This window comes from Accipiter gentilis, chromosome 33, assembly GCF_929443795.1.
Source record: "Accipiter gentilis chromosome 33, bAccGen1.1, whole genome shotgun sequence".
Classification (NCBI taxonomy): Eukaryota; Metazoa; Chordata; class Aves; order Accipitriformes; family Accipitridae; genus Astur; species Astur gentilis.
The window spans coordinates 19650052-19674847 of record NC_064912.1 but is presented as its reverse complement, the minus strand read 5'-3'; the positions used below and the strand labels follow the sequence as shown (position 1 = coordinate 19674847).

General features: G+C 40.9%; 1 protein-coding gene across 2 annotated transcripts; it reads right to left on the bottom strand.

Annotated features, from left to right (window-relative positions):
* Positions 1-3277: 3277 nt before the first annotated feature.
* LCMT1 (leucine carboxyl methyltransferase 1) lies at positions 3278-24380 on the bottom strand. Of its 2 annotated transcripts, none has more exons than XM_049791343.1 (11): positions 24218-24380; positions 22762-22871; positions 22024-22145; positions 20432-20508; positions 19711-19772; positions 11477-11579; positions 9455-9575; positions 8570-8671; positions 8060-8151; positions 5942-6039; positions 3278-4205 (listed from the first exon to the last, which is right to left on the bottom strand). In XM_049791343.1, exons 1-11 carry the CDS (start codon positions 24313-24315, stop codon positions 4183-4185), a joined length of 1008 nt encoding a protein of 335 aa, XP_049647300.1. In that variant the 5' UTR covers positions 24316-24380; the 3' UTR covers positions 3278-4182. The 2 variants fall into 2 exon arrangements, with proteins under 2 accessions (XP_049647300.1, XP_049647301.1); XM_049791344.1 differs by having other exon boundaries at positions 22780-22871.
* Positions 24381-24796: the final 416 nt, after the last annotated feature.

Below are 24796 nucleotides of genomic sequence, written 5' to 3'. Positions count from 1 at the left end.
GTAACCTGTCAAACTTGGCTATCAGCAGATTTGTGACACTACACATTGTCTCATTTCCCTCAACTTCATACTTAAGCATCTTTGACTCAGCTATTTTAGATTATTTGAATTAACATGCAAAAAGTAAGAGGTTTTTCAGGATAGACACCATCTCTCACCGGGTGCTTGTGCAGCACCCAACCAGGCAATGCTAATGCCAGCAAGTCAGATCAGAGCTGTTTGTGGACGGAGATCAAGGAGCAGAACATCAAAGAGCACTGCAGGCAGAATCAGATAGCTTGTCAAAGCCGTACCGAGGAGTCTCCAATACCAAGAGGTTAGTCATCCATTAAAAAGTTCTTACTCCATAAACCGCAAGGAAGAAAATTGCATCCATATGAATACACAAGAAAGTAGGAACTAGCTTTTATACACACTAGAATGAGAATTTTGAGAGATCATCAAAGACATTAAAGGACAGTTAGGTACGCAATGAGGCTGGAAGGGAAGCGAGATCCAACTCCTGGCAGCTGGAGAGCAACGGCACAGCAGTCACCAGCCCTCTCTGTTCCAACAGGCTCGCCTACTAGCCATCCACAGGGACGCAGATTTAATGTGACTTGTTTCCAAATGATGGAAACGCCTCTACAATAGGGTTAATGCCCACTGTGAGGACAGAGCAGGTATAAGCCTGCTCCCAAAAGACACTGTTCTGCTGTTTAAAAAAAAACACCATAAAAATTCCAGTATCTCGGTTCACCTGAAGCAAAAGGGATCTCAAATACAGCACCACCTGGTAGAACAACAGGTCCTAGCTCAACCACGTTCCCCAAGCGCTACAGTCCACTCTGAAGATGGAAGTAGTAAAACATTTACTGTTGTCCATCTCTGGTTCACCCTACCGTTTCTTCAAAACGGAAACAAACCAATAAAGTACCCAACCCCTATTCATGCTTTCATAACATCACGTCTTTGATCTAGCAAATGAATTTGCAAGACAGCACACACCCCACAGGAGCAAAGCTCTCATGTGAGTCAGAGCATCTGTAGGTGGGAGGCCCTCGTATGCTATACGCTCATTAAAAGCAAGAAAAGCAACTTAATGGCCCACAGCATGATCCAAGATGCAGTACTGATGAAGTCCAAAAAAGTCTGAAGGTAGCAGCATCCAAATAAAAGACTTACCAGGATTTAGACTTGGGAAAACAGCAAAGGAAGAGGGCTGGGTCAGGGCGAAGGGACATGAAGGCGAGACAAGCACCTCAGAATCCCAACCTAAATATGCAGCTGTAATATAGCAGTTCTTTTAGAAAGTTATTTCATTTCTCCTCAAATGTACAACCACAAATAAAACAAACAAACAAACCAAAGCCCAACAACAACCCAGTCCAAACCAACTGTCAGTGGAGATCATGTGTTATAAAGCTATCACAACTTCAGATGGCTCAAGGCCTGGACTCACAAAGAAGTCAAGATCTGAGCTAAGTATATTTTCAGAGTAACCATGCTTTAGATATTCAATTAGCAAGCTTCTGGGCTGCATGAAACCATGTTAGCAGAACTGAGAAGTAAACTTTCACTAGACTGTGGCTCAGTCAGCAGAATCAGACCCATCTTTCCATCAAAACGTAGGTTGGTTTCATGGACAGCACAGCCATAATAAAAACCTGTTGTTCCAACTGCTGGTGACGAATAGCAAAAGAGGAGGAAAAAAACCGCTGCAAATATAGCAGAACTGACTGCGATTCTTGAGTTCTTTTACCTTTTCTCAAGCCCCTATCCCAGCCTAAGTAGAGACCCTTGCCATTTTGTCAGTGTCACATTAAAACCCTTTCAGCTGTTAGGCTCTTCCTCCTAAACAAAACCAGGATGGTACGGAGGGAGGATGACAAAGGTATCTCTCCATAAGGAACCTTTTCAGTACTTATGCTCTGAATAGGGTCTGTAGATATAAATTTGCACTGGCATTTCCAAATGAAGTTTTATCCATATAATTTTGCCCTTGTGACCCTGATACTCTTGTCTTCTGGCAGTTAACAGTTGTCTTTACTCAAACCGATCTTTAGAGGCGAGTTTCTTGCACTGACTTTCTGAAGGGGCAGACACCAAGAAAGTAGTTGCATACTGGTATTCCTCTTTATGCCAGCTGAATATCTACTCTTTACACAACTACACAGGTTAACTCAGGAGAAACTGTACACTGAAGATCAGCAAAGAGGCATGATGCTTTTATCTTCTTCCAGGTCTCTGGTATAAATGCTATATTTAGCTAGGCAGTAAGTTTGGAGGACTCAGAGGACTAATTAAGACAGATTCATAGATCCTTATTGAATTTAGCTCCTTGGGTTCATGTGAGGTTAAGACAGAGCAATTGCACAGTGGGAATGAAAAATATTCAAAAACTCCAAGTAACAACAGTGCGAAACCAGAAAGCAAAACCCAGAAGCTGCAGGCCATTAAATGCAGCAGGCTAACTGCCCCTGATTCCCAAGAAGCAGAAAGGTTCATCAGCAAGTCTACTTCATAATCTAGACAGCAGGCAACTGCCATGGGAAACCACCCAGTGGCAAACCCTATAGACCCTGGTTACAGCTGCTGTGCTCAGGAAGGAACTTTGATGGTAAGGTGAAAAAATGAGATGTGCCCTTCTGGTCTCCTGCATCTGCAGAGAGAAAGGGTCAACACTAATGCAGACACAGCTAGCACGTGTCTCTTAATAGATGAGGGGTACAGATAAGCCCAAACATCCAAAACGTGCAGGCATAAGCATACCATTGATATTGTTATCTAGGAAGCAAAGGTTATAAGCTCCTTTCATAATTGCACAGTCCATCCCTTCCCTTTGAGGGCAGAGAGTTTATGCGAACACTTTGCAAAGACCGAGCAGAACATTAACCAAATACTGTATTTCTGTGCCTTGTCATTTAAGAAATCGGCTTAACACGAGCATAACAGCAGGTGGCCTGTAGCTACCAGTGACTAAAATCAGTGACAGAGAGGAGGGCAGTGAAGGGAAGGCCATTTCTTTTTACTACTTGTGTTCCTCTGAAATTATGACTGTCACTTCTAAGAACTGTTTCCCTTTTCTGGTATCTCAATAATCTCCCTCCCTACATCTCCAGTGCAGGCCCAATTCCAAAGCCAGGTATTCTTACACTACAGAAAGTCACATACGGTAAGAAAATGGTTGCTTATGCTTGCAACTGCTTTAAAAAAATACTGTTGGTGAGAGGGGAAAAATGCAGTCACTAAGCCAGGTATAAATAGGTAACTTCTAATGAGTAAGACACTAGGCAAATTATAAATACTAAACGTTTATTATTTTTCTCATAGGAAGGTTGCAAGATTCAAACAATAGGGCAAGGTCTTCCATTGCTGTTGGGATTTTGTTTTGTTTCTTTTAGGGGGAAAGAAAGAAGAATGAGAAACTGGTGTAAAGATACTACCAGAAGCAGTGCAAATTTAGATTAATTTCTTTCTTACCTTCACCATCCCAGTGCTGAACTGCCAAGTTAAGCCCTTCCCAGTTAAATAAAGTCTACTTTAACAACATCCAGTTTCTCATACATGACTGAACAAGAATGACGACTCCCCTTCTCCTTTCACTCTTCCTTTACAAGAACATACCTAGTATAGTGACAGCCTTGTAGCAACAGTAAAGCCTGGAGAAAGCTAACATGGTGACACTTCATACAAATTAAGCCTGAACAGAATGAAAATTAACAAAATTTAACTTTCATTATCAGCCGTGCACAGTGCAGAGATATCCAATAATGCAGCTCACCAGTATTGTTTTTCCAGCTTCCTGTCACAAATACATTTTACACACCCACAAAAAGACAACAGAGGAAAATCATATAATCCAATAACACTTTACTTTCAGTTTTAAACTAAGGAAGGCAAGCTTTTAAACAAGAATTATTGACGTCTTATGAAAGTCCGTCATTATATATCTGGGAAAGGGATGCAAGTCTTGCCTCATAACAATTGCTCACAATGGGCAAAAAAGATTCATTAAAACTACCAAAAGCCAACAGGAGAGTCGACATCAGCAGCACCCATCGCTTTCTGCACTGGCGCCGCTTACACAGATGCACAGACTAAAGTTGGCACATGCAAAGTCCCATCATTTCTGTGATCTTGTCTCAAGTAGAAGGCAGTTGCTGTGGCTTCTGGGCTCACGGGTTCCCTCCAGCAAATATATTAGAATGTTATGCTTGCAAGACCTATTTGGAAAGAAAAGGGGGTGGGGGGGGGAGAAACAAGTGTTTATTCTTATACTACCTGTACTTCACTACTATTAGGACAGTTAGACACAGGAAAAAGGATGCTTTGAGAATATATATATATTATTTTTTTTTAAACTTAACTGTAAAGGATTTGGTGGGAGGAAAGGAAATTAGGAAACAGGTTGATCTGTACTTTTTTAACCCTTTTTTGATTGTGATGCAGAAATTAATTTGAATAAGCCAGCCTGAAGGAGTACTGAAGTTATTCATGGCAGAAGGAACAACACAGAGGCTGCTGATGAACCTAAGGGTCTGCCCATGAAATTAAAAAGAGAAAGCTGGGGAAAGCACCATTGATGATGGCAGTAAATTCACACTGGATAAAGAAAAACTGCTTTAGATTAAGGCATATCCATGCATTAGACATTTGATTATCTCCTTTGAGACTTGTCTTTTTTGATGTCTAAGATATGCTGCATCACTTAACCTCAGTACCCAAAATTGTCCCAAATACTTCTCTAATTACAGCAAAGAATAATGCTGGAGATCCCAGGAATACTGGCTACTATGAATAGGTGAACTTTCTGGCCTTAGCTCCTCTAGAAATAAGTTCTGTATTACAGTCATCACTTTTTAGCCATAATAATCAAATGGAAAACATGCATTTCTGCAGCTCAAAACTGTCAAAGTTGTAGGATTCAGGTCAGCAGACAGCACAAGCTAGCATCTCTGTTACAGCAGCAGCAACAGGGTACGGAACATCTAGTTTTATGAGCTGTATCAGATGCTTCGCTACTCAGTCTAGCTGCACAACTTCAGCAGAGGTTCCATCTATTCATGTTTGCTAAGGAACAGCAAATAAAATTTGTTCTTGAATACTGCTTTGTCAGGAGCAAGGGAAGGGCATAGAAGGAGAAGGGGAGGAAAAAGAGATAAACTGGCAGGCAAAGAAGTTTTCTGGAAAGACTGAAGTCCCTGAAATTGCAGACAGAAGTAGAGATAAACCACGTCTGCAACAGTTGTCTTTCTAATTTGGACAGATAATGGCTGTAGACATCCATCCTTCACCCAAACCACAATTCTTTTGATTTTATTATTTCTTAAACAGCAGCAACATGCATAATGCTATACAAAGCATACATCAAGTCTCTCTGTTTCAAAGAAATTCCAGTCCAGGAGAGACAGAATTTTAAGAACAAAAGGAACATTTAAAAGAGTTAAGTTCAGGGGGAATTTTTTCCCCCAGAAGAAAGTAGTGTGGAAAACTTAAATCTCAGATGGATGTAAATGGGGACAGTGCAGAAGACGACTGGGCTAAGTAATACAAATTTATTTTTATGTTGTCAGGACACTGTGATTTCATATACTGTGTGCCCATATGGCACTTTACATGCATAGGATTTGTAAACCTTTCAATTAGCACTGGTAGTATAAAGCAGGCAGTTATTTAAAGTAACCCACACGGCATATTTCAGTGTAAAAATTCTAACTCCCCTGTACTGGACAGGCTTCCTGTTGGGCAGCTCAGATGCCTATACAAACCGTCAAAAGGCTGTGGAGAAACTGTCATGAGACACCACCTGGGAGGTGTTCACAACCCCATCAACAACAGAGAAGCAGACCCCATTCCTGATACAGGATACTTCTATCATATATCTTGTGTATATAGTCCCAGTCTTTCCACATAAGATTTCAATGTGAAGTGTCACCCCCTAGATGTTGGGGAACATTACCCAGATTACTGCTGTCCTTTGAAGCCCAGCAGATGCAGTAGTGCTGCATTAGTTGTTCAAACAGTTCCTTTTCATCTAGGAATTCAAGTCCTTCTATTCTGTAGGAATAAAAACAAAATTGTGATTCAAGCTGGAGTCTCAGCACAGTTTTTAATGTACTCTTCTTCACCCCATAGGAGTGAAAACTACAGCCAATAAAGCAGTTGACTTTCTAGTAAATTAATACAGGTATTTGTCCATAATGAAGATACCACCACTACTCCTAGCCTTTGTTGTCAATGTATGAAACAAGTGACCCACAAGATGTTGTCAACTTCTCATCCCTGGAATTTCATGTTCCAGGACTAATCTGTGTAACTTCTCACAAATACCAGTATTTGTCTTCTAATCACTTTTACTGCATGTATGTGATCTTGCTGGATTTGAGTAGACACAATAGTACAGCCTAACGGAAGGAGATTTATCTACGAAAGGATTACAGTGAACAGTTGATGATAGTATTTTCTCCAGACAATCACAAGTCCATATTATGTCTTGGAAGAGTGATGGGTACACCAGTGCAGCTTCTAACAACTCTCCCACATGAGCTCATGATGAAGTACAAACCAAATGGTACATATAAGATCTGAGGATTTTTTCCTAAAATGGTTCCTACCTAAGATTCTTTAAGTAAGATCTTTGAATGTCTTCCACCAAACAAACAGGAGAACTTCTCCCAAGCTGTGCTTGCTTTAAAAACCTGGCACATTCCTCTCTCTCACTCTAGATTACTTGAATATTGGAGTGTTTATTTTCCATGCCAAATATTTGGAAGGGCTGCTACTGAGGATCAAAAGAGACTGAGGAGCAAAAGTTCCTCAATACACTCACAGATGTGCAAGTGCCACAGAACACTTTTGTAAAGACTTTTGTAAATAGAAAGCATTATTTGCCTCATTCATACTGAAGGACAGAGTTTACATAACCTATTTCTTGGCATTTGGAACAAGTGGAAGGAGCTGAACAGACCTAAGATAGCCAAAAATGCTGCAAAAGTACAAGCTATGTCTCTCCTTAAGTGCCATATGGTACAATCACACAGTCATCGTTCCTATTTAAACAACCTATGATTTTCAGTCTCACCTGTTCAGTTCCATGATTTGAGAAATCCCCATATGTGAATACTTATTTTCACCAAGGTAACTTGTTCAGCTAATTTAAGCTATAGTTAATGAATAACTCATAGCAACTCACAGTTCATATTATATACCTAAGAAGTTACTCATTACAAATAGTTTCCCCCTCTTTAGCTTCTTTAATGCAAAAAAAATTTAACAAAACCCATGCAGATTACTGACTGTTACAACAGTGTTTAGTTATACCCTCTATGTACTAAGCTCTGTCTACAGACTCAGCAGTCTAGCTCGTGAAGATGGTATGAATGGAAGATGCATCCATCTGTTGAGAGATAGTCACAGCACACTGTTCGGCACACCTCTCCCCTCTCTCCCTCTTTGCCTGCATAGTAAAATAGGTCATAGCACTAAATTACTGCCCTGCCTTGGCTCATTACCTAAATATGCTGCCAAGGAAGAAGGGAGGGAAGATCAGAACTAGCCATTTTCCACCCACTTGTAGTAAAAAAATCAAGTGGATAAGTAATCTTACCTAGGCCTACACGACTGGAGCAAACACCTGGATGTCATCTCCCTCGGGGACATGAAAAGTGGCTGCCTGTTCTGAGCGTAACTTAGGACTCCACTCCACCCATCTAGTGTTGTGGAGGCTGGATGTTTGCAACATCTTAGGTACTGTAAAAACTCAACGCTGCATTTCTGTAGCATCTTTTGTCTGCAGATTTCTGTCATGAGATGCTTTATATCACACCCAAATAAAACATCACCACTGCCAGTCTACTCCTGGCAGCCATAACCCCCTGGATTGTTAATGTTGCTCCAGGTATTACCCTTAAAGTTCTGCAGAGCTTCAGACTCAAACATGTTCTGTCTATGTAGCTAGCATCTGCACACAGCCTCCTCTCTATTATACTATGAGATCCCATACTACATACTGACATGAACTACCTTGGAAATGGCATCAAAAGATGACTTTTGGCCGCAAGCAAGCTATCAGTAATACCTTTTGACATCAGCCTGTGGCAAAAAGCTGTACACTTTCATCATATCAATGGCACGTGCAGTTTCCCAGCCGTTTAACAGCAATCGTTCCCTCTGTAAAATAAACAAGCAGCACAGTTTTCAGTAGACTTGAGGAAAAATACCAGAGAACAATTTTTCCCCCTAAGGATTTTGTAGGCCATCTGCTTGACCTGTTCTATGAAGAGCTCTTATACCCTTTTCTAAGCATCTGCTGCTAACTCTGCGCAGAGAGGACAGTGGGATAGATGGAGCTGTGCTCTGATCTACTGCAGTTTTTGTACAACTACCAAAACTAAGTGATATCAAGCAACCATGGCACTGATAACAGGGAACCACTGTAATGTGGATAAGAAAGGGTTTCAGTAGGTAGCAGCTGTCCCACTGCAAACCTGCTTTGGTCACTGCTCTGAGCCTTACAGTGCACACACAGAGGCAGAACTTGCAGACATATTAATTAAGTTAAATATCAAACACAGCCAGAGCTCTTTACCTGAGAGTCTAAGGATCTGCAAATTTCCACGCCAGCCAGGTTACACTGTCGTCTTTGCAAGTTCTCAATCATGATCTGTCCAAACCGGTCTGTCATATTCACCTCAGGTAGAGAATGAGACAAAAGTGTTCCCCCTTCCGAAAAGAATGTAATCGCAGTGAAAAGCAGTAACTTGGTTAAACTCTTAAATTGTCTATGTCATAAAATGTACAGGATAACATTAAATTAAGTTTCACATTCTTACACCAGGTTCATTTCCCACTGTCACAATTTTCTCAGCTACCTCATGTTTACAAGTTGAGTGTCAATTTAATGGTGACAATGCTACTGCCTTTACAGACACAGGGACTGGGCACTGAAAACTGACTCCGTTTTAAGTTGTCAGCAACTTGGTTCAGCTCTCTAGCAGTGATTTACAGCTTGGAAGATCCTGTTACTAATTCCTGGAGCCACCTAGTTCCCCTGAGGCAGCATTTTACTTCCATACAGAGAAGCTGAGTTCATGCTGATGTGATTTTTGCTCCACTTTGCTGAAGAACAGAGAGAGGTAATTATGTAATGTTAGACACTCATATCCAACATTCAGCACCATTTCTTTTTCCTCTGTCTTACCTAAACCAATGTTCTATGGTTTTCTCCACATATGCATTAAGTCTCAATTATATTGGTTCAACATAGTCCAGAAACTGTCTTTCAGAATAGCTGTGTATTCTTTACAATGAGCTAACAGATCTACAAGATAAAACACATTACTAAAGAAACTCAGCAGAAACTGCTGTCTATACAAAAGGATATGGCCACTCTTATTTTACAAGCTGAACTCCCACCTTGGAAAGCAATTTTTATTACAATAATGCAGGTCTAAAAATGCCATTTTTGTTTTACCTGCTCATAATTTATAAACATTGCCACTGGAAAAGTGCTTGCTGCCCACTTTAAAAGATTTGCAGATTGCTGCGGTGTCATGTAAACCAGCACACACTCCGCTACCAGAAGCGTTGGCAAACTTTAAAACAAAAAACAAAAACAAGAGAACTATTTCTAGCAAAAGAACAAGAAAGATCTATAAAAAATTATTAGCAAGCAAGTAATTTCATGTCCCCAAAATGTCTTAAAAGAACTACCCTCTTTATGAGCTACAGTCTTAAATGACTGAATGAAATCACTTCATCAAGTTGACTAGAATTGGGTTTTCTGGCAGTCAATAAATTAACCACAGGGGACACCCATGGTTACAAAACAGAGATATTAGGAAACAATCTCTCTTAAGTCAGCCATGCTTTGAACACAGAAGAATGTGTAAGTTTTCTCTGAACTGTGATAGCATCAACTGAAGTGCATATTAAAATTAATTTTGTTACCTGTGTTAGAAGAATTGTACCCTATATACAAAATCCGCACTGTTTTAGAGCTCAGTAGAATCAGGAATAAAATATAAATCAAAAGAAGTTTTCTCTTAAAAAAAAAGTTCTAAGAATTTTAATTAGACATATTTGCTCATTATCTGTAAAATAAGCTTCACATATTATCTAACTATAATATAATAATATACCGATCTATAATGCAATCTATAGTTTGCACATTGCCTCTTCCCCCTCCATCCACAAAAACCCCAAAATAGACATCTACACGAGTAATCTTCCTTAGAATTATGGAGTTTTATTTTAATTGCTAGAATGAACAGGAAAAAGAAAAGTCACTAGAAGCAGGAGAAATTCCACAAGGAGCAGCAATATAGGCAAGTAAGGGAAGATTTCAAAAGATGGAAGTGTAAAGATTTAAATGGGAATTTGATGCATTCTGCTTACCCATATGCTCTCTCCCACCCAGCCAGATAGCTGCTATTTATATATCTCATATTTGAAAGGTATGTCCATCATCCACTCTAAAAACTTAACTCTTGCCCCCTCTAGAAGCCTAACGCTTGAACAATAAAATCCCAGATATTAGCTTCTGGAGTTAGGTTCTCAAAGGACTCCATGGCGATCACTTTACCAAAAGGTCTAGGGAACAGTAAGGGTTTTAAGTGGAGGTAATAGAAAATAATTACAAAGATAAAACTCTGAAATAATTTAATATTGACAGAATTATTCTTCATTTTACCAGCTAAGCTCCCAGAAATCTTGACTCGTACAGCCTTTACAATAAGGGTGGAAGATGTTCACTGATCTAGGTACTGCCCATCAGTCAGCATTAAAACTAAATGCAACTGAACCAACTCTTAAAAAAGTGATTTATGACATTGACACATCTCTAGTTTAGAGAATCTCCTTGAATAACTTATGATTCTATTAACTAAATTTCAACCAGATTCAAGCAAGGGGGTAACTCTTTTAGAAATCTTTAAGAGTTAAATTCATGAAATACAAAAAAAACCTCATATGAGCTCTGAGGCAGAAAATGGCTGCTGTGGGAACCCATCCCCTCCAGGGCAAGGGATGGAGGGGTGGGAAGCAAGAAGGAATTACAGCTGCCTGCCCTGCAACAAGAGCTTTACCTTGTGATCTTTTCGCACATACCCCAAAGAGAACCAACCACCAGAAACACATTAACAGAAAGCTTTATTCCCCCCAGCATTTTAAGAACAAGAAGCAAATAGTTCTGTAATGTTTGATCTTCTCAGTAAGGACAAAAACGCAGTTTGCAGAATCGACTACGCAAGGAACAACCTTACTTCAGACTTGGAACTAGCAAGCAGTCACAGCAATGCCAGCCTGCTCAGCTCAGTGAGGCTGCATGAGGTGTCTGAACAATTCCTTCTGCTCAAAGGGCTCAGGAAAAGGTAACCATGGAAATAGCATAATGAGCACTGTATGCCCAAGCCTGACTTTACTCTCACCAGTATGCTTCCACAGGCACTCATAAAAAAAAAAATTAAAAAATAAAAATTAAAAAAAATAATCTTACTGTATATCCAGGTTATGTTTCTTTAGCTTTTCTTCCAGATCTGATGAGAAACGGAGATCTGCTCCTACTATGGAATACCGACTGGAGTCTAGGCTGTGAGAATCTGCAAGTTTAAAATTTTGAGACTAACAGTTACAAATAAGGGATGCCGAAATTATAACTTAAAAAATACACAGGAACATATGAATTTGAAGTCAAAGTTTGATTTGTTATACCTAACAATCAACAGCAAACTCTCCTTTTTAAAACATTAATTTCCCTTATACCTAATTGTTGTGGTTTACAGATGGTGATATATTAGCATCAGACTCTGCAACAAACCTACTCTTTCACTCCCGCAGCCACTCTAATGCAGATAGGTTATCCCATCTGTTACCATGGTTTCAAGGAATGCAGAGAGAAGAAGAATGTGAAGATTAAAGGCAGGGTTTTTTGTTTTGTTTGTAGAGTCTTTTTAGATGACCCAACATATGTACATAAGGAACTACGTTAAATAAAGTACATCAATTTCTGAAAAACTAAGTTAAGAGTAACCATGTTCCAAATATTAACAATAGGTATAGCTATACAAATTAACAATACATATAGCCATATAATATACATGGGTAACAGACACAGATTTGGGGGCCAAAAAAAGTTATCATTTAGCATTTTCATATGATCTAGCAATGGTATTTAAGTGTAGAGTCAAATGAGAAAAGGTATTCTGAGAAACAAATATTCAACCTGGGATGCAATAGGCAGCAAGCTCCTGTAAATGCTTTCCAACATGAAGGAGGAACTAATACTAAAGTCAAAAGACACTTTGCCATACTAGCAAAACTGTAAGGAAGCCAGCAGCAACATGAGCATCTTGCTATCAATAACTCTGACAACCAGTTGCAATCAATTCAACTAGATGAGCCCGGTTCCCATACAAAGCATTTTACAAGTGCAGCATCAAACCCACTTGAAGATGTAAAGTTCTGCGGGAATATATCAGACTGCTCTTTCACGTTTTAGCTTTACTAGAGCGAAGTCATTAGGATAGAAGAGCACATAATTTTCCCCTCTTACCATATGAGTGCGATGGAGCAAGCAGTAAAATAAGTAAGCTAAACAGTGGGGGAAAAAAACCCCCAGAGTGAGCGTTTAAAGTGGTCATGTAATGGCCAGTCAATATCCATCTGCAGTAGCAAGCTCTGGCACAGCTCCATTTGGGATCCTGCTGCAGACAGACACAGCTCCTGAATGGTAATATGGGAGCAGATGTCAAGAGCTAGGTGAAGAGAGAAAGAGAAGCCAAGTGGCTGAAGAGACAGGATGAAGGGTTTTTCCATTTCAGGAGAGGAAAAAAAAAAAAAAAAAGGGGGGGGGTGGAGGGGAAAGGCAATTTATTAAATTACACAGTGCTTCAAACATTCTGGAAGATGTACCTCCATTTAGTTTTCAAGTGACCAACTGTTTGAAAATGGCACTAGCAAGTGAAAATAGCTGTCTTTCCAGCAACATTTCTGAACAGATACAGAAACCAGAACAGTTCATGCAGAGTTACAGGGAAAAAAAAGAAAAAAGAAAAAAAGAAAAAGTTGTGCGGCAAATGATTCAACATTTTGAGTCAAAGCTTTTTTTCATGTGCATGTTCTGTAATAGCTTTACGACTTCCCACACCCTTCTATTTAAGTTATTATATCAAGGCCATGATAATGGCATCAAAAAAAGCCACACAAAAAACCCCCACCACACACAGGAAAGTATTTATATAGTGATTGGTTTGCTGTCTGGAGATACAGCACAATGAGCATCAGTTACCACAATTAGTATAAAATTAATGTAATCTTCTTGTCCAGCTTCATTGACTTGGACATACTAGTACATTAATTATAACCAGAAATAAAGTACAAAAATTTTTTAAGTGATCCAGTAACGGAAGCAGTACAAACACTTCAGAGGTGGAAGTAAGTGTCTCTTGCTCACATGATGTTGATTCAAGCATTTTTATCACTGAAGAACAGGAAAGAGCAAAACCTCTCAAACTTTAGGTTAGAAAACTGTCCTTTAAAATGCTTCAAATTTCAGCAATCAAAATTACTAACTTTGTTTTTAATAAGTCTGAATAGGCATGAACAAACCCCACAGAATTTCTGTTACGTCTTGACATGGTAGGACAGGGGATGGCCAAGGGAAGCAACCTGGGCGATTCTCAGTGCTGAGCTGTACAGCCCAACAGAGAGTTGGTTTTGGAGATGTAGGTTGTAGACAAGTGAAAATAAACAGCCATATAGCCATAGCGTGCTTATTCTAAGGTAACTACTGGAAAAAACCCACAAACAAACACCAAACTAGAACAGATTTCTTTAAAGCTGATTTGGTTCATATTTGGATGTATTTGGAAATATTCTTTAAACCTTAAAGCCAAATACACTTAATGACTTAATACAGGACTCCTTGCAGCAGAAACTTTTAAAAGGCCAAGAAAGCTGATGAGGAATGGATTGTCTTCCTCTCTTCAAAAGCCTTTTACTCCAAATGCAGTAACTTCACTTCCATTTCCAGTATCCAGACTGCCTGGTTCTCCCTTCTTTGGTCCATTCAAACAGAATGTACTTGTTCCTCCACACATTTTCCTGCCAGCTTCCCTCAACTCTCCAGTGATGCTTGTTGGCAAACACAACCAGAGATAGTACCGAGGCAGAGCTGCACACACATTATACACAAGCTGATACAATTGCTGAAAATTGTATATATCTGAAAGCACCTCATTAAATATCTCCATAATTCATATATTTCAACATTTATGATTAATACTTTTATCTTGAAGGAAATCTTAGGGAAAAATATGAAATTTACACTAGGTAATTTTAAAATGCAAAAAGAGAGGCAAAAGGAGAAAAAGCAAGCGGAAAGAGTTTAAGCTAAGCCTCTTCCAAACTTCCTTGTAAGATTTTCTGCTAGCTTCCACCTTTGGCCTATAAATGGCATAAAAAATATATCCTTTTGTATATGAAGTCAAAGAGATGAAGAGCTCATGCTTAACTAGGTAAATAACTTCAAGATTTTTAAATCAGACTGACGACTGCTCCATCACTTCACACTTAGATAGCAGACACTCACTTATTGCAAGGCAATGGCAGCTGCCAATAGTTGGAATTGCCATTGTTCCCAGCCTGGAGGCTAAAGTTGAAGTACAGCCATAAACACTCCAGAAAATAATGTATTGCTAGTTCATGGTCTGGCACCGATATCTACTTTATTGCAGTTTGATGCTTGAAGCATAAAAATTTGCAAATACGCTGCCACCCTGACTGACCAGCATTGGTGCAAACGTGTTTTACAATACCTGCCTATCTACAGAGCAGCAGAAAAAGAAAAAGCAAGTTTCAGCTTGGTAGCAAGTGACACATGGTCTCCATTGGTTTCTTCTTATGAACAAGAATTTTCTTTTAAACTGAATCAAATTTTTTTGGTTAAAAAACCCCACACTACTTTTTTGTTTTCTTACTGTAATCTCACTCTTCTGAAGGTGTCTGCCACAGTGACCTCCCCACAGACAAGAGCCCTGCATGCTCCATCAGATGTCTGCCACTGCCAGGAGCACTGCTGCCTTCCCTCCTGGCTGGGCCAGAGAACACCACTCACGCTGCACTAACATGCACGTCAGTGATAGTTTTCAAATAATTAGGGCCACCTTGTTGTGACTCAGGCCAACTGCCCTAATGCTGGCACAGACAGCAACATTTGGTGGCTTAATCAATTGAAAATCCCATATTCCAAGCACTAACTCCTATCCAGGCACCAATGCTTCATGTTGGTTTTTCGCAAAGATGTTTGGTCATAACGTTCTTTTCTAGAGCATGGAGCTACCTTATGGTTTTCTTTGTGATGCTCACACTCAGCCCATTCAGTTATGTACAAAGTTTCTCCCTTGTACTTGTCTGAAGTGAAGGTTTGAGAAACACCAGATTCAGATTTCATTTGAGAAATACAGGGGAGGGGAGAGTGAAGGAGAGAAGGAAAACAAGACCCACCACTCCAGCCCACTTCATCTACCCACCGCAGACTCTCTCAACCTAGGTGCACACTTTTGTTATCCATGCATAATGCAACGGAGAACGATTCGCTCTCATCATACCACTTGTATGTGTATTCTCCATGGCTTTTAGCACAGAAGTAACAATACAAGTAGTTCGAAATTAGACATCATTGCAGTAACTGAATAGTAGCAGGAGTTGCTTACAGTTGCCTTTTGACCTCGCTGCAATAAAATTTTTCTTCATGGAAACATGCTACCAGCAAGTAAATGCTCTGTTTTATGGTGGCCCTCAGGCACTCACCCGCTACCTTAATCCATCTGCTGAAGCAGCATTATAGAACCTCAGGTGCAAGAAGCACAGCCCTTCCTCTGCTACAAGAATTCAGAGTTTTCTTACTCTCTTCTCAGACTAGTGAAACTATTTCCTGGAAGTTTTCCAAGAGACAGCATGCAGGATACTATTGACTCAAACTGATTTCATTAGGATTTTCATCCTAAGGTATCTTTGGCAGCTTTACAACCAACCAGCCCATACAACCTATTCTGCAGGCTCACAGGCACAATATAGTATTGGTCTCACGCAGGTTGTTTAACTAAAACATCAGAATAGGGTACATGTCAAAACACAAAGACATTGATCAGTCTTGCAAGCACAGGATCATCCCCAACACAAGGCATGCAAGCCACCAAGACGGCAACACCCCCAACATCTGCGCTGGGTCACAAGCAAGTTTGGAAATGTAGGGAAAAGGAAGTTAAAACAACCAACTCCCAAAGCTGGGCTAGACTGGGGCAGAATGTGTAGGAGTGGCACTGAAAGGTAATAGTTCATTGAAGTGAATTTGTACTTGCAAGGTAGCAAAGGTGGAGTACTAACTTCCCAACACTAGCAACTGCATCATAAACTAGATAGCACCACTGAACTTTGAAAACAATTTAAGTTGATATTGCCACAGCAATGTCAAATTACTGCACAAATTCACTGCTTTCCCCTGGAGATCTAACATTCCCTAGGAAATGAGAGAGCTGTTCAATGCCAAGTGTCATCTTGCTGCATTCAAGGGCAGAGGCCACAAATACCTATGCTTGAATTGCACGCCATGCTGTCATTGCTTTGTGTAAAGGGCAAGGAGAAAGGAGATGTTGCCCTGAAGCCAATAAAGTTGTCTATTAGCACTACGTTCATGAAATGAAAACATTTAGCGTGAGGAGAAAAGCAGTACGAGAACAAAAGTCATGTCAATTGATATTTAGAACAACTCAAAAATCAAATTCCAAAGCATCTAAACAAATTATTCCTGGTATACATGAGACAGCAGTGTGGAACTGATTTGAGGGAGAGGGGACAGGACAAACCCACCCCCCCCACCCCCCCCCCCGCCCAAGATTCTAAAATCCTGGTCCATATCCCCACCCCAAAACCCACAAAAACGAGTAACATCTCCCTACCTGGAAATGCTGCTTCATTATGCCCCACTACACTCCCTATGACAGGTATTCCCAGAACATTGCGTTAGTCTAACAGCTGTATCGAGTCAGACCAAAGGTCCCCCTAGCATGGTATCCTGCCTCTCACAGATGCCAACAGCAGCTACCTAGGGAAAAGACAAAAAGAGGGCAAACATGTACTACTAATACTGGCATCTGTGTCGTTTTCTATCTTTTTTCTAAGAATCCTTAAATTTTATTTGGATTTCTGGACCATTACTGAGCCAATGTTTTCATTTATTATAATACACAGATCTTGTATGCAGGCAGCAATAATCAGCCAGAAGTCTATCTTTTACATGTGAGGCACAAACTATTTTTTCCACTCATGTGCATCACTTTATATTAATCTGCATTGCATTTATCACCAAGTCGCCAATTTCACAAGATTCTTCTACAGTTCTTTACCACTCTGAAGAGTTTGGACTTGCCAACAAGCTGCCACTTACTAATCACTCTATTTTCCCAACCATTTCTTAGTGTTGAACAACAACATATCCTCAAGCACAGATCTCCACCTCCCTCCATAATGAAAATTAACAACATATGCCTACCCTCCATCCCCAGCTCTTTACCCATATGAGAACCATTCCCTCCCCCCACGACAACTGTGCAATTTCTTTGGCACAGGACGCTGTCAAAACACATGTTTTTTAAATTCAAGCACTATATTAATTGGATGGCCTTTTCCAATATATCTGTTGACTCCTATAGAGAACTCCAATAGGTTTGTGAGGCATAACTTACCTTTACAAAAGCCATGTTGACTCTTTCTCAACACATTATATTATTCCTGTGTTCCACTAAGTCTGTCTGTTAGAGTTTCTACTAATTTGTCCAGTAGAGACACCAGTCCTACTGGCTTGTAGTTCCCTGGATTTCTCCTGGAGCCCATTTGAGTCACAGCCGCCACCTTCCAGTTCTCAGGTACTAAGACAGTTTTAAAATGAGAGGGTATATACCAGTTAGTAGCTGAGCGAATTCATTGTCAAGTTCCTTTAGATCTGTAAGAAATCTCTATTCAGCTGTTTGATTTGTCTACTTAGTCCACAGCCTCTTCTGGTGGCACTTCCACATGAAGCAGTTCCATTAACATGTCCTTAAATGAGAGTTCCCAGATGGATTTCACTTGAACTGACCGGTGGTTATCAAGTGCCAGTTCAAACTGGGATTCCACAACAGACTTCCACCATCTCCAAACACCTGGACATTATGCTACATCCCAAAGATCTCAGTGTAGTAGAGCCTACATCAGCCTGGTTACGGTACAAATTGCTACTCTAAAGTATTTAAAAACCAGCACTGAGAAAGAACAAGAGAAACAGCTTTAGAGAAATAAGCCACTCCAATACGTTCAAACAGTGATACATTAATTGCTGTTGACTGCTGTGACTTGCTAATTAGTAGCTTTTGATTACAATACACCACTGCAACTTGATAACTTTGCAGTTCTTTTCCTGTACTAGATGTATCTACAGCTGTTCAGTAACACAAACACTATCAAACCCTTCTGATCGACCCTGCATTAATGCCTTTTTAAGAGTGCTTATGCAGCATATTTAATTGTATATAAAAGATATGTTATAAGGTCTCCTAGCTGAAACACAGTGGCACTTAGGAGCCCTTTTTCTGGGATGAAGCACTGGGCTTTCATCTTTTGAGACCTGAACATACAACAGAGAATTCTGCCATTCAAATGACATCTAAAAGGTTGGTAAGTTAAGACCCTCTAATACGCAGCAATAGAATGTGCATAACATGCATAAATATGCACAATCAACTCAGTATGTGGCAATACTCTGATCCAAGTTAAAAGCACTAAAAGAGCCTTGGGATGAAGCACCTACACCTTGCTACTGGCAGCACGAGCACACTTCCTCACTCTCTGTACTCTTCCTCACTCTTTGGAAGGCCCTTTCAAGTCCTCCAGACCCTTAGCTAGAATTGTGCTTATTAAAAGCACCTATACAAGTTATCATATCAGGGAACATAAAATATTGCTAGCTCTGTTTTAGAGTCACATCTGCTAACACAAATTAGCTGGTATGGTATATGTAGATAATTACTGTTCCTCCTAAAGGGTCCAAAGCAGCTACTATAGCACAGTATCTGCTATTCAGGCACTGAAACCATGACTCAATGGAAACCAGCTTTTTTTCCAGAAGTAAAGAGGTTTGCGAATTACAGTCCTGACACAAACATAATGAGGCTACAAGCCGAGGCAGTACAATCACATGACACCACCTGAATCTATTATCTTCTTAATACTAAAACATAACAAATGGCACTGGCTCCTGAGAATGGACTTTGCAGGCTGCGTTTCTTCTGTGAAGACTCCGCTAAATGTGAAGACATGTGCTCTTAATGAGACAGCAAGAAGATAGAGGAAAACACTCAATAGATATTTTAGTCCAGTATACATGATTATCAGTAGCATTTTTCCTCTTCTGTGACAGAAAAGAAAACATAACTTCAGCTACATACGAGAGAAAAAGGAAAAAACCCAACAACTTTCTGTCAGACTAAAACCACTTCAAGAGAAGATGTTTCTAACATGACACAGAACAAATGGGCAGGAGTCTGTAAGAGAAGAAAAAAGCCTCTTTTCCCTCCCAATTCTCTGTCCAAACAGCATTTCAAACATTAAAAGCCTGCCCACATAGCAGAACAAAATGATCAGAAAAGTTTAAAAAGTGCTGCAGTACATTGCTGACTTACTTTTAAGATGACTCACCTATTAGAAGAGAGTCCCCTGAATGGGATTCCATAATTGGTTTTGACAGGGGAGGTTTTGATCTGTGGGAAGAAGGAAGAAGCATCTCTGAGCAGTTAAGCTTGTTTAACAGTGTGCTTACAATTTTTTTATTTTTTTTTTAACATATATATATGTGCGAGTGTGTTAAAAACAGACAAGAGAATACCTCTGCCCTCTACTGGAAATACAAACGTTTGCAAGTTAGACTTAGTAAGTTGCAATTGAGTTTTATGCCTAATAACTCTTAAGTTTTGAGGTAATCTTTCAAGAGAAATCCAGGCACTCTCTTCAGGTATCCTCCATAAGCCTTAGTGTATTCATTCAAACGGAATATTTGTGCATAGTACCAGCTATCCTACCTCTCTAACTGAACATGCAAGTCTGGGAATTTACTACTGTCATCAACAGTAAGAGAAGACTTAATCGCCTCTAATCAGTGAGGCTTCCCCTGCCCATTATACTTTACATAATTAAGAATAAAGTCTGCTTGCCTCCCTTAAGCTTCCAGATATGAACTTCTCCAATTTGGAATAGTGGCTGCACAGTCACATGTATGACTTGCCTGCATAATGAAACCTTTGTTCTAAATCCTAGAGCATAAAGAGTTTCTCAGAAGAGATGAAATAATTGTAGGTTGCAATTCATGACATTTTGCTGAATTACATTGTTTCATATAGCTAAACATAGGCATTATACTTACTTGATATTATGTATTTTTCTTGCAACTATCATTGGAAAATCCACTTCAAAATATTTTCTAGGGAGAAGATTTTCATCCTGAGAATTGGAGTAAGACTCTAGAATTAGGGGTATTCAAGCTTCACGTGCACATGACAAGAAGATATAACCTTAAGTTCTAAACAGTTTTGTTTTAGTTTACACTGGCATTTGTAACAGTAGTATAACTTAATGTCCCACCAATTAAAAAAAACCAAAAAAACCAAACAACAAAAACAGTTGAGAGGCATTAGAATGTCCTCTAAGCATTAAGGAAATTATTTAACATTTTATGTAATGCAGCAATCCTACACACCAGATCACTGAAACATATATTCCAACAACATATTATCAGGATTTAGAAGAGCACAGCAACAGTAAACTATTACGACATTTACCATGCACCTTGAGCTTATTCTTCTAAGAACAAGAACATTTTTCACAGGTTTACACAGAAAGTGACCACATTCCACAATTCGCCCTCAAATCAACAGTCAGACTACAAGCACACCAGTATTCCTTTACTACAAAAAAGGGGAAAACCTCTTCATTTCATGTTGTCAGTATTTGACACCCTGATAGATAAGCTGTACCAAGTTTCTCCCTATGCAGCAATCCTTTTGTGATGGATATGTACTGCTAGTTCTAGCTTGTCAACCTCATGAGTTTCTGAACAGCAGATTAAATCAGTAGTCAGAACACTGAAGTGCTCTGTTAACTGGGTCCCATCTTCTGTATGTTAATTATACCACACCCGCTCTTTACGAGGAGAAAGAATTGGAATTACAGGCCCCACTTTAACTTTTGAAATCACTGTTACCGGAAAGTTAATAAAACTGTGTATTGACATAGTTTTCACAGGAATGCAGGTAAGAAAAAAGCTTCAGATGTCAGAAAAAATTCATTATTTTTTCCCTTCCACTGACTGAAACATAATGAATTGTGACCAAGCAAAATATGACTGGCCTTCTTGAGCTTTCTTCCAGAAACCAAATTTACAAATCTAAATGCTAATGAGAAGACAAGATGACTTAGTGGTGTGTTTACTCAGAACGATACTCTCATATAATATCTGAATAGTCTGAATTTTTATGAATTACATACATGCATACAGACATATATATTTACATATATAAAACTCACATTTATATAAATAATTCAGGAACATCTAAATAAAGCCTGTACAGTCCTGTACTTTGGTACCTTATTCCTGTTTAAATATAGGATAAAAAAGTGAAATCTTAAGGCTTAAAGAGGACAGCAAAATATGGATTTCAAGCTCTGTTCCTGAAAGTCCACTAGAGGTCAGCTTCGTGTCACACACTTTTTGGTAAAAGCCAGTGAAAACCGCAGCCCCTCCTGTGCACCGACGTTTAAAGGTACCTAAACGGATTCTAAGCAAGCTGAGAACTGAGGCAAAGCAGCCAGGGCAGTCTGCTGCAGTACTCAGCCTTGCTGCACACCTCCACATTGTACTACAGAATGCAGCACCAATAAGCCCTCACAGAAGAGTGCTTCAAATGTCCACACAAATCTTTGTCTTCAGCCCAGTTCGTTGCTCTCAGCTATGATTACCTTTAATCTCCAGAATAGGGTATCCATGCCAGCACCAAGATTAACAATTTGACAGTTGCAGTCTGTCTTCTTTAGAAAAGCTTTAATCAGATAACTGACTCCATGAACACGAGCATAATAGCCTGTTAACAAAAAAAAAAAAAAAAACCCAAAAAAACCATAATTTGGTTTTAATTGTTATTTTCATATAATACTTGATGTTTAACAGTTATTAAGATTTTTAGGTAGTCTATTTTAAAAATGGTGTTTCTTAGGAAGAATAACAGACTCTTTTGAAGATAGCTAAGGGTTTTTGTGGTTTGGGTTTTGGTTTTTTTTATTACTAACAAAATCTGATGCACTGATAAAACAGGATTCCTTGGGTAAACAGAAGTTTTAGTCAAGTTTCACCTCAAACTGAGCAGTATAATTCTAGCTGGTGAGCACACTTTTGCAGAGACCAGAGCTGACATGCCCTGCTGTCCTAGGACAAATCAACATTTTTGATTACTTTGTAGAGATTACTGCATGCTGAGACACACAGAGACATTCCATTCAGAATACAGAAAGCAAAGGATAAAAGTTTTGATTTAAAGAATAATCTTTAAAAGATCAGATACAGCATGGAATTATTACTGTGAAGAAAACTTGTCTCATTCTTTTACATATTTCCTACACTCCATAATACCCAGTATATAAAGGTTTTGTCAGGTGCTCTTCAAGCCCAGTCAAGAACACATTTGCACTGCCTTTGCTCACATTCACATGCCAACTTGCCTCTGTTGATTTCAGGTGCTTTTCTTTCTTTGGCTTGTCTCACAAAATACTGGATGTAAGGGTCCTTCCAGTAGCCAACACTTACAGCAAACCTGTCCAGCAGAGGGGGGAGAAAAAAAAAGAAAAAAAAAGTATGAAATAAGGCCACCAAGATTTACTCTAAAAAGATATACAGGCTGAAAGGGTCACTCTCTGACCCGAGGGTGTACATGCAGACACCGTTTAAAAAAAAATCTGTTGAATTTGTCAAACTATTTTAATTAAGAAGTTATACAAAGTCTAGTAAAAAATTTTGGCTGCTACCATATTAAACGAGCATCTTTTTAATAGCCTCTGCACTATCTGATGAACTCCTGCAAGCGAAGACCCCAATCTCAAATACTTCCTCCTCGAGGACCCAGCAAACAGATGAATTGTCTGTCTAAAGTTCCTTAGACCACACACAAAGCATGCTTTACTTCTATACATCATTACCTTACGAGCTGTTTGCACTTATTCCAGAACTTCTACATATCACTTTAAGACCAACAACAGTGCTGTTCTATTCTAATAGAACTTACTAGCTTCACAACTGATCTTAAGAGGTAAACTCTCAAAACCAGACTCAACCACCCAACACTTTCCTGCTACACCAATAACAAAAGGATACAAAAAAAAGCCAGCAATGACAGAAGTTAAACTCACACCCATGCACAACAAGGCAACAAAACTCATCACCCTCCCAGCACCCATCCTCCAGAGAAGTAAAGAATTCTGAAAAATATCAAGATGGGGTTTTTTTCCCCTGGAGCTATCGAACATTACTGAAATTTCTGACCCCTGCTATTAGATAGGATAATTCTAGCTATCACCGTATGCTGTTTTATAAACAAACCCTAAGCTGAAAATGGGGCAGGTGTTTAATAACAGGAGCAGGAAAGTTTAGGGCAAACCTGCGGGCCCGAGTGAAAAGCGCCTTGAGAGCAGATCCCCACCCTTTCAGAGCGGACCCCCGACCCTCTTTTGAAGTTTATCCTCCCACCTACCGCCGAGCTTCCCCTACAGCTGTACACCTTTCGGTGGGTTTCCCCAGCCAGCCGGCCCTTGCAGCCGCTCGGGCCCCGGGTGACGCTCTCGGCCTCGGTGCAGACAGACAAAAGACACCGGCACCGCCGGGCACGGCGGCACCCGCCAGAACAAGGGGCTCTCGCCCCTCTCCCCCCCCCAACAGCTCGGCTTCCCGGGAGCCGGTCCGTGCTTCGCCGCCCACCCCGTCCTCTCTGCCGGCCCTCACACCCTCCAGCATCGCCCCAGGGCCGGGCAACCTCCGCCGTCGTCCCCCCTTAGCACCGGGCCGCGGCCTGGTGCGGGGAGGGGGGGGGACGGACACAGCGGAGGGGCCCGGCCCGGCCGACCTCACCCCGCCCCGCCGCTCCCCCTCTCCGCCAAGCACCGCTACCGTTTGCAGACGGACGCGTCCTCGCACGTGCCCCGGACCGCCTCGTCCGCCTCGTCGAGGCCGGTGGCGGAGAGGGGGTCGCGGGCAGCGGCCGCCATGGGGGGCGCGAAGGGCCGGGCCCGGGGAGCAGCGCGCCTGGCTCGGCCGCCCGCCACTGCCGCCACCGCCCCTACGGCCCGCCCCCCACCGCCCTTCATTGGGCGACCTCCGCAGGGCGGCCCGCCGCAGCTCGGTAGCGATTGGTCCGCGGACTCGTCCGTTCCCATAGCGTCCAATGAGAGAGAAAGGGCTGTACCGCCCCGCCCAGGAAACGGCGGCTGTACCGCAAGGGAAGCCGGGAGCGGTAGTCTTGGGGGACGCTCAGCGGTAACGCCGCGGGGGGGAGCGGGACGGGGGTGGGTGTCGGGGCTGTCCGCTCCCCGCCGCGCACCGAGCCCGGCCCAGCTACCACTCCTGAAGCGGCAACGCTCCGCGCTCCCGAGAGCGGCGTAGGCGGAGGAGCCACCTTCGCGCTCCCCGAGCTCCGACATCCGGGTTCTCCGGCCGCCCCGCCCCTCCCGGGGACCCGGCTGTTTCCCC